This window comes from Rhagoletis pomonella, unplaced genomic scaffold (assembly GCF_013731165.1).
Source record: "Rhagoletis pomonella isolate Grant_MI unplaced genomic scaffold, Rhpom_1.0 Rhpom_scaffold_00009, whole genome shotgun sequence".
Classification (NCBI taxonomy): Eukaryota; Metazoa; Arthropoda; class Insecta; order Diptera; family Tephritidae; genus Rhagoletis; species Rhagoletis pomonella.
Genome location: NW_023458563.1, coordinates 30,713,617 through 30,724,383, shown reverse-complemented (window position 1 = coordinate 30,724,383; position 10,767 = coordinate 30,713,617). Strand labels below are relative to the sequence as shown.

At 37.4% G+C, this 10,767-nt stretch overlaps 2 protein-coding genes across 3 annotated transcripts in view; one reads left to right on the top strand and one right to left on the bottom strand.

Moving 5' to 3' along the window:
* Positions 1–6,639, bottom strand: part of LOC118745712 (plexin-B) — a gene marked incomplete at its 3' end in the record, with an annotated part of 9,092 nt that extends 2,453 nt beyond the window's left edge. The window contains 8 exon segments of one of the 2 annotated variants that reach the window (XM_036479325.1): positions 456–589; positions 720–2,804; positions 2,866–3,669; positions 3,770–4,072; positions 4,141–4,901; positions 4,989–5,815; positions 5,911–6,177; positions 6,281–6,639. In XM_036479325.1, the coding sequence (XP_036335218.1) occupies positions 456–589; positions 720–2,804; positions 2,866–3,669; positions 3,770–4,072; positions 4,141–4,901; positions 4,989–5,775 (4,874 nt within the window). 2 annotated transcript variants of the gene reach the window in all.
* Positions 1–10,767, top strand: part of LOC118745713 — a 337,897-nt gene that overhangs the window by 6,213 nt on the left and 320,917 nt on the right. The gene's annotated exons all lie outside the window — the stretch shown is intronic.

Below are 10,767 nucleotides of genomic sequence, written 5' to 3'. Positions count from 1 at the left end.
AGTCATTTTACTTTTAATTCAAAATAAGAAGATTAATACAAATTAATTCAACTATTTGCTTTAATTTTAATTTAAGTTATAAAAAGTGAGTTAAACTATACTAAAATGTTAATTCTTTAATATATGAAGAGAATAAGTCGCTCACGCGTCTGATGCAAAGTGTTGTCAACGATTTCGAGTTGCAAATTATAAGAAAAAGGGATTTTTTTATTATGTAAATAGTGTGAAAGGTAGGGATTATTTTAACCTTAATTAGATACAGGTCCTTCTGCAAACGGCGAGTTAAAAAACTCTCCGAAAGATAACAAAATCATCAAACAAGGCGGGGAATATACATATTATAAACTGATCCTTGATCTTTTTACTTTAGATTGCTTTGAAGGACATACAGGAAATTCGCAGTGACTTTTTTCTACGCACAATACATCAAAAAAACATACAAACTCGCTACTTACTTGTCGCGAATATTAAACGTTTTCTGAGATTCTAAGGTTTCGATAAAAGTTAATACAAAATATTTGTTGCTAATCAGTTGTTCAAATTGAAGCATGGCAGTGTCGTAAGGAGTGTGCGGGGTATTCAATCGCAGCTAAAAAAAAAAAACAAAGATACATTTGTAGAATTCTCTAAATTTATAGAAATATAACGGCGAAGAGAGCAATTGGCTAATTGGATAACAACCTACCTCAATTTGTACTAAGTATGTAAAATAAACTAACCTTTGGTGCTACCAAAATTGGATGATCGGAAACTCCTGGAAAGAAAACTTTCATTATGTAATTGACGTGGTCGAGGGTAGGTATGCCGCTGCTCTCCAAATCAGCAGTCAAATCCGTCATATCGGTTTGTAATTCGGCAAAAGCTTGCTTACATTCTGAACGAACATTGCTTTCTAAAGTAATCATTTGTATTTGTATGCGTTTATATTCACGCTCAGCTTGTGTTGATTTCCGCCTGTAGATAATTAGAACCACGAACAAGGCCACTAACGCGATGAGAACTGTAACAACGATACCAACTAGCGCATTTGAGAACGAGTATGGCTTAAGTAGATCATATTTTAAGTGTCCAATAACAAATCGCAAATTTCGGCCAACTTTTACAACAACTAAGGGCAAGGAGTTGACCTGTTCTACATCGTTTTCATCAGTGGGTGCGGGTTGCTTTTCAGGGGGAATGCATACTAATTGATTTAAAGCCAAACTGGTTATATTACACTGCGATGTACCAATTGTTACATTAACATCATATTCGTCTGCGGCGAGGTTTAACTGTTCGCCTTCTATGACTAATGTGTCGCCTTTATAAAGCTTGACCCCACCTGGAAATGGAGTATACTTCGGATCGGGCACGTAAACAATCGTACTACGAATATTTTGAAAATATTTACTTAAGTCGCGTACCCACTGCACATTGTCCATAATGAAACCAACTTGCAGATTTAATTGAGTTTCACGTATCTTAACAAAAGCGGCAACGTCAGCACCCGCTACCCCGGAATAACCATTTGCTGAGTTGGTGATCGTAGTGTATGAATACGAATTATCTTCGACTTGAGTACTACGCTTTCTTACACCATCAAATCTGAATTTCGAAAACGAAGACGTGTACGGATTTGTAGCTGCTATTTTAATTTGTTCCAAGGAGGCCTTGTATTCCAAAAACTTTGCATTGACCGACGGCGACGGGCACTCCATTTGGTTTGGATTTATAACAGTACAGGCACTCTTATTAATACGCCCATTGTCAATAGTTACCTCTAACTCGGGTTTCTGAATCGAATTCAAATGTAAGCCATGAACTGTTAATACCCTACCTCCGCTTGCAAAACTCCGCAAGGGTTTTATCTGCATTATTCGTGGATCTTGTGTATAATTGAATATTGAGCATATCCGCGGCGAGGGAATGTGATAATGATAAGCATAGTTTGTGCCTTGTTCAGGCGATACTTGATGTTGACTATATGAATTTTTATGCGAATGAATTTGCGGAAACATGGGATTGCTACAGGTATATGTCCGGTTGGCGCCATCTATAACTAATCGTAAAATTCGAATTGGTTCTGGTTGTGTAGCTTCCGATGTAATACAAGTCAAGCGCGACGAAGATGCTTGAGTTACATTTATATTGCATTCGTACTCATCTAGAAATGCTCGTATATGGGAGCCAATATTAAGATACTTTCCCATAAGTGAAATTTGCGTGCCACCAGATTTCGGACCGATTGTTGGTTGTAATCCATTAAGCTGTATATTCTTGAAATGAAATTGTACACTCGATTCTGTGTAACCAGCGTCATTGGCAACTTTTATAGGAGCGGATAGCTCATGTGCAACAGCACCAGTTCGACACTCAATTTTCACTGATATTTCATAGTTAACCAATTCACATGGAACTTTACCAATAGATATTTTTCCACGCACGTCTTCCTCTCGTATACCTAAATTACTGCCTTCAATAGTAATTAAAGTTCCACCTTCGATTGGTCCTGACAGAGGTTTAATCATATCGATGCGAGGACGTGGGCATTCGTTAGCGCGAATCATCGAATATGGCATATCATACGACCCTACAGCGTGCACCTCGGAAGAACATGTCTCATTGTAGACACATGAATTACCACACCACGAACACTGATATTTAGGATCCCTTGTAACACACAAGCTGCAATCAGCATGTTCACGATGGGAACCTAGCACATCACATTTATACAAGATAATGGTTGCCGTATCAACATAATGTTGCCGATTCCATATAATATCCACTTTTGCCTCATATTCATGGGTATTCCTTTCATAGAAATACTACATTCCAAAAAAGTTATTAATAAAAGTAATTAGAGCTGAGCTTATTTTCAAAACTTACCGGCGTCTTTTCACATACTACAATTTTATTTGATTCAATGCGTGCTGGCAAAAGCATTTGAGATGTTTCGATTTGAACGGTACACAAAAATCCGGAATGGGCACTTTTTGGCTTGGGAAGATTTTCAATTTCAAGTCTTATTTCTTTTGGCACTTGAACAGGCAGTAGTATCGGCTGCCGAGAAGGTTTCAAATGTGGACAGACTTCTTCATTACTAATAACATTCTCCATATTCCTGCATTCTTCCATTTTGTGTACACATTTATTGTCAAAAATGCACCAGTTGCACCCCCAAATACTGCGCACACAATTCTGACAAGTATTATGCCTAGAACAGTCAAAAAATGCAAAGGAACGCGACACAAAATCTTTATTGGTCTCTGAACTTCGAACAGAAAGCGGCACCAAAACGTGATCCATATTCGAACTGATCTGAGGTCTTTCCTCTATCGGCGGGGTAATACAAGCTAATCCATTTTCAAGTACATCAGCATCAATAGGGGTTGAGTTTCCAAAAACGCAGCGATATTTAGCATTGAACGGCTCTGGCAAAGTACGTATGACTAACTGCACCTGTGTAAGCTCAGTGATAGGTATTTTGTCAGGGACAACAGATTCGAAATCAATACATTGTTGACCACTTCCTAGTGAAAGCCAACGTGCGGCAGAAGTATCTTTTTGGCAAGTTGATCTGACAGTACAACGTTTTTCCAGTGAACACCAGCCACAAAAAGGATCACGAGATTCCAAGCACGAAGAGCAGTTAGAATAAACTGAGCAATGCTCTATTCGAAGTTTGGTAATCTATTTTAAAAATTATATCCTTGCATTAGTTGAAATGTAAACAATGAAGTTGTATAAACTAAAACTGGTAAGATACCAACGAATCCATCATTATATTTACCTTACGTTTCGAAAGCACATACAAGAACTCTTTATTTGAAGACATCATGGTGTCTTGAAGAATTCGATTGCCAGGATCGACTGTTATCTCTTCGTATTCGCCGGCATTGTGGCCAGATATTAAAACCTTTTTTATTGTGCCAAATTCAGTTCCCAAAAAAGCTAACGTATGAAGGCCAGTAGTCGTTGCAGTTACCGATGTTATACTAACATTTTCGAAGTGAAATAGGGATTGTGTAGTAATCGGCGAAGACCCACTAATCTTTAAACCAACCGTGCAAAAGTCTTGAATATTACCTATGGTCTGTACGCAAAAAATTGGCGATTTTAATCCAAAGTTGAATGTTAAATCGTATTTGAAAAAATACTTACACCTGCTACTGGACAATGACCATCATCGATAGTACCAGATATATAGCCCAAGTTGCGATCCTTAATAGTTCCGTTAAAACACATATGTATGTTCTCATTAAACATTTCTTCAATGTCTTTTAGACTATATATGCACATGGCCGATTTGGCTTCTACTTGATCTGTGATTTCTTTAGATGGCGAGAAGACGGCAACTAAAACAGAATCATCACGTTTTAGTCCCATTTTCTGAGCTAATTTTTGGCCAGCTTGAGTAATCTTTGCATCCCGTAATATGTTATAGTCAACATTATCCCTGGTTGCAAGACACTGAATGGTCACCTCGGTATAAGTATCATAATTCGGGTCCGCAACACAGATCCGCGCTAATCGAGTAACGTAGCCAGCTTCATCAGCTAAATGTGATTTCTTTTGCACTAGTGCAAAATAGGCATATTCTGATGAATTAAATCCGTACACATAGTTAACAAGAAAGTGATCACGATATTTAACATCTATATTAATAATAGATTGCTGTATTGAAAACTCAACATAATTTAAATCGTCTAAACGGCGTGATGAAATTGCTGGCACGTCATGCCTATAATCACCAACATTTGTAAATGTTGTACCAACATACAGAATATCTTCGTCTTTCCATGAATACTTTGCTGGACCAACAAATGCAAACGTGGAGGCGAACTCATCATTTGCAGCTAAAGGAGTTTCAATGAACTGAGGCGAGTTCGGAAAATTTGTAAGGTTATACATTTCACAGGCACCTACATATAAACAACATTTAGTGATGATTTAAATAATCAAAATTAATATGTATGCATGTCTTATTGTAAGTATAGTATAACACTCACCTTGCCGTACACTGCCACATACAATAAGTATTCCCACACCCTGTGCATAATTTACTATTAGTATTTTATTATGGTTATTAACTAGTGTTGTATCGACATCATCGGGGCAACCGCTGGCGTGACATTGGGGTGAATCATATTTGGGTCCTGTTAATGCCTGAGATAAAACACGCAAATTTTCATTCAATTGGAGTATCTTATTAGTTGCGCCAGCGTAAAAAACTTTACGCTTAGGATCGTATGCTAAATGGGTAAAATAATTTTTGTACTGAGAACCACTTAGAATAGTTGGATTCGAGCGATTAAGCGTATTAAGTGTGCTTGTCATTGTTGAAGAAGCGAGACCATCGGATCCTCCTTCAGTGGTACTACCTCCAGGAGCCAGTGCTGGCAAACTGAATTGTGCAACGATGTCACTTGAGGGAAATTGTAGTCCCATCTGTGTCGTATCATTTATACTCGTTGAGCTCGGCAAAGTGTTTTTCAATTTACTACTACCATTTCTGCTTTGACCGCTGCTTTCATTTAGCGCAACAACGGCACTAAAAACACTACAGTAACATAAGAAGCAGATCGTGCTGACTGTAAAAAATCTAAATAATCGTAAAACACGCTGCCGTTTTCGCCATCGCCAAAGTCTAATGTGTACATTGCCGCGTGTCCGAAGTTTGAAATATTGTGACATCAAGGTGCAGTTGTCAGCATCTTTGAATAAATGATATACGTTGTTAAACATAGCTGCAATCGTTCCTCGGACGGCATCAATCACGTTTTTTTCTGATGTCATTTATCTGTATCTCATGCATTGTTACCGGAGTACTTTTAAACTACATGTAATTATAAATATGGTTTATCATTTAAGCGCTATAAAAACGGTTATGCTAAGACTTCGCAGTAAGAAAGGAAAATTTCATCTGCATACATAGGATGTGAATTCCGAGGCAACATGAATTCCGTGTTTTTATTCCCTTTTCCAAAGTTAGCAATATTAAATAAGTTTCATCCTTGGCTTACAAACGAAACATTTCTTGAATACGTAATTCAATTTAAAATTTTTTTTCGTTTTTCAGATAAATACATTACTATTAGATGCTTTTTTCAGTCTTAACTTTTTTGTTAGCGTTATTCTATTTGAAATACTTCAATAATTCTCCAAGTAATGCACTCCTCAAATTGAATGTAAGATATACTGAAAGTAAAAAAAATATTTTTTAGTAAACTAAAGAACTACTTGATAAATTACAAAAGCAACGTTTAGGTGTGCATGATATATTTTATATATAACATTCTACCTTTTTACAAAAAATTCGTATTACTTAATTGTTCATTAGATTAGTCGCAAGGGATCAATGTGCGGACCAGATGACCTTTCTGCGATACAATACCTAGCTGTTGTTGCTGTATGGAACAACACCGAAGTTCCCCAACCTGTTTGGTGACCAGTGCTGAACTGACACCTCTTAGCCGGTTTTAAACCTGGGAAATAAATTTATTTTTTAAGATTTGAGGGTCGACGTAAGACTTGCAGTCTTTTATAATACATCAATAGATAGAAATTATTAAATTTAAGGTTAGGTAAGGTTATTCAGTCTGGCTGACCGCCCCACATAGACCAATAGGTCCCTAGTGATGCCAGATAGACATAGAGGTTTAGTTAAGTATACTCGAAGTATGGCTGACTTCCAAAACGTCAATTGCTTTGCATACGTACAAAGTATACTTTTCCAAAACGCATATGAAAAGTTATCGAAACGCATCGCTAGAGCAATCAGCGCATCAGAAATAAAGTTGATGCTTCGTTTGTTATTGGTTACCACTGATGTTTTAGAAATGGAAAATTCAGAGAAATTGTTCATTGCTATATTGAATATTTGAGATATGCAATGTATATGGCTGCAATGCGTCGCAACTTTGCATATACAAACAGTTTGAATACCGCAGTATAACAGTATTGATACGTTTTGGAAGTCAGCCTATACATCATTTCAAGATTATTATACTCTGGACCTCAGAGATATTTCAATCGTGTTTTGATACAGCAGGACAATGACTTGTGTGATGTGTTCTAGGGTCTCCCTTGTTCCCGTTCCCATGCATTTCCTGAAAACTTCACTGACAGCATTCCCCATTTTGTTTGCGTGCGCTGCCAACATGTTATGTCCAGTTAGGACACCTATCATATATATATAGATAAATATTAATATGTGTGCACCGCGACCTGGTGATCTATTGTGACCTCTTCTTCTCACAACACTTCATCTAAGCCCAGATCCCTCAGAAAGATCAATAGCGCCTTCGGGGGTAGGGAGTGGATGTGCTCAAGCTGTACCCATAGAGCCTACACTCCTCTCACATCTTCTGCAGACTGCATCAAACACGGTGAGAATGTGAAGCGGCGTCTCGCTGGTCAAGTCACAGAACCTACAGAGATCATTCAACCATATGCCCAGCTTATGTAGGCGACCCCTTAGTCTGCAGTGTCCTTTAAGAAAACTTGTTAGAAAACTTTGGAACGTCGCCAGTTTAGATCCCTTTGTGTGAACCTCCCTTTCCTAAGATCCTCCTTCCTGTCCTATATGCATGCTGACAAGTGTGTATAGGATTTGTCCTCAGAATGCTAGGAGGTAAGGCTTATAGGCAGTGTTGCCGTTTTGGTTACTTTTAACCAATTTTGGTTATTTTTTTCTTGCCTGTGAAGTTGTTAATATCTGTCCCGTTTTGGTTATTTTTTAATATTTACTGTAGTTTTTAATTGACATAGGCCAGCTACACCTGTCGAGGTTGAGGTAGAGAGTAGCAGCAGCAGTGGCAGCCGCAGCAGTGAAACCAAGTGAGAATATTTGGAATGAATGTATTAATATTACTTACATATGTATGTATTTGTTTTATAATATACAGAATACATAATATACATGGTCGACTAAAGACTACTTCAAATCAATACATACTTAGATAGCAGGGTTGTTGCGAATATTATTCCGAAATTAAAGTCTTTTCCGGATAAAAAAAACCGCTTATCCAAATTAAACCACTTTGGTATCAAATGAAAAAGGACTTAAATAGCTTTAAAACTGAAATGTCTAAACGAGGAAAGCCACATATTGAAAAATATTTCAACAAAAAATGTTAATTAATTACCATAGAACAAACCTTGTGTCAGGTATATGCATTTCTTTAAATAGTATTAGATTATAAAAAATATATAAGTAGAGGTCGTTCGTTATTTCTGTTTAAAAGCTATTTCAGTTCTCTTTCATATGATACCAAATTTGTTTAATTTGGACAGGCCGTTTGTTTATTATCCGGAAAGGACTTTTATCTTGGATTAGTATTCGCAACAAACCTGTTAGATAGTACATATATAGATACCTCGTATATGCAGAACCCAATACCACGTCATGTATGTACAATAAAAAGGGATTTGGTTATTCTTTTTCCATTACTGCTTACTTTATTAATTTAAGTTAAGATTAATAATAATACTCTTATAGCAAGTAGGCTCAGTTAAAATAAATACCATTCCACAGTTTTGAAAAAATCGGGTTTTTGGCCTTTTTTTAAATTTATTTACCATCGTATAAGCGGTACTACGTTTGGCGTATACGAGGTATTTCGCGCTGAGCGACGATATAGTTCAATAAGTCCAATTTTTAATTGTTTAATCTTAATCTTAAGATATATACAATGTGGTTGTTCACGCTGATTAGGTATTTTATTGATTCTTATAAAGAAGTGGGAAACTGTGTACCTATGTACTTGTTTAAAAACGTCATTTAGAGACTGGTAATGTTTACGAAGATATTAACATTCATACATATGCATCTAATAAGGGAAAACTGATTTTATAAAATATGTATTTAAATATTACAGCCTTAAAAGAATTGACTTTTAAAAATGCAAATAAAAATTGATTTTCTTTAGTTTGTTAACTTTTTCTATACGTATTATAAAAAAGAATTTGTGATTACCTGAATTGTTAAACCAATAAAAAAGCTGGTTATTTTTCCTTACATTTGGTAACTTTTTCGTCTAATCTTGGTTAGAAAGTTCTTTCAGCGGCGGCAACACTGCTTATAGGTCCGAAGGAATTTGCTAGCAGGTAATCCCCCTTTCCCACCTTCGGGGTAAAAATTACTCGCACCCTCCGCCACACCTGTGGAACGTAAGCTTCGAACAGGACTGTTTCTCATTATGTCCTCTAGGTGTGGTATTAGATTCTCTCCACCCTGCTGTAACATGACTGGGCGGATGTCATCTACGCCAGGGGCCTTGTAGTGCTCGAACGATCGCAAAGCCCACCTAACTGAATCCTGGGTGAAAATACTTCTTTCTCAGTTTCCAGTCACATGGTTGTGGTCTAGTTCGCCAGAGCTCCGGGTCCAGTTCTAAGGTAGGCCTCCAGGAAGTGTGTTGTAAGCAGATTGGCTGCCCTATTGCTATTAGTATTATTAGTAAGTGCCATCCGGAAGCTTTAGTGCTAGTTACGACTTGACCGTCCCTCTGGCTAGAGCCTTGTGTAACCTCACGGCTGCTGGAGTGTTCGAGATACCTTCAAAATAGGTTCTGAAACTTTCTCTCTTCGCCTTCCTGACCTATTTGTTGTAGCTCGTTAGTTTAGCTGCATCCAGTGCGCTGGGCCTGGTTAAATAGCCTGCGCACCTCCTTCCAGAGAGCTCCCGAGACCACCACGCAGTTTTGGCCTTCCTCTTCGGCTTGGTCTCCGGGCAGCTAAAGTTAAATGCGTCGGTCATTATGTCTGTCAACCTGTTAACCTTATGTTCTAGCGACATATAAGCCCCTATTGCGAGTGTCGACTGGCAGTCGAATAGAAATTTGTCGATCGAGTCGATCATCTTTTATTTTGCTATTATGTAACTTGATCGATAAAAATTTGTACTATGTGAATGGTTGACTGAATTGCTGTTTGTTTGTTTACATTTGTTTACATTAGTAGAGTTGGCTAAAGCAAGTAGGGAATTGTCGGATCCTTTGGAGTTGGAAGATGAAGTGTACGTACATATGTGAATTTTATGAATAGAAGTTGCGTTCCAGATGCTTCACAGTTTGCAGGTTTTACAGGACTTGCAGGAAAAGCTATTTTCCTCATTAATAAACTTTATTGAAGTGTAAGAAATCGGTACGGTTTAGTTATTTGTACAATGATGTTGGGTATTTGTGTACAAAAGCGTGACCCGAGTTTAAGAACTTTAACATACAAGTGTAGCGAAAGAATTAAACTTTAATTCAAAATAAATATTTAAAATTTCCGAGCACTAGTTAATAAATAATGCAGTTTTTTGTAAACTTTGATGTTGGCTCTGCGCAAAAACAATTTGCACACGAAATATTGTATATCTTTCACAATAGAAGCGGAGACCCTCCTCTTTCCGAAAATTCCTTTGCCTTTGTCCCCATTCTCCTGCATCAGGTCGACCAACCGCGCAAGTTGCCTTTTGTTGCTTACAATTTTTGATCTGCAAGTCAGGCACATACATACATATGTATATTTCACAATTTTTTACAACTTCCAGTTCAATTGGCTTACTTTTTATCCATTATTGTACCACTCTCTAATGCAAATTTTATAAACGCATACTCCAACGACTAAGAAACAGCAATAGAAGGATGAGCGATTAAAAAGTATTCACAGTCGCTAATTGAGCGACTAAGCGACACTCACAATAGCATCGATACTCGATAATCGCTTAATAGTCGTTTATCTACTGCTAGTCGACATTCGCAATAGGGGTGATCGCCATCCCTTCTATGTTGCCTCTCT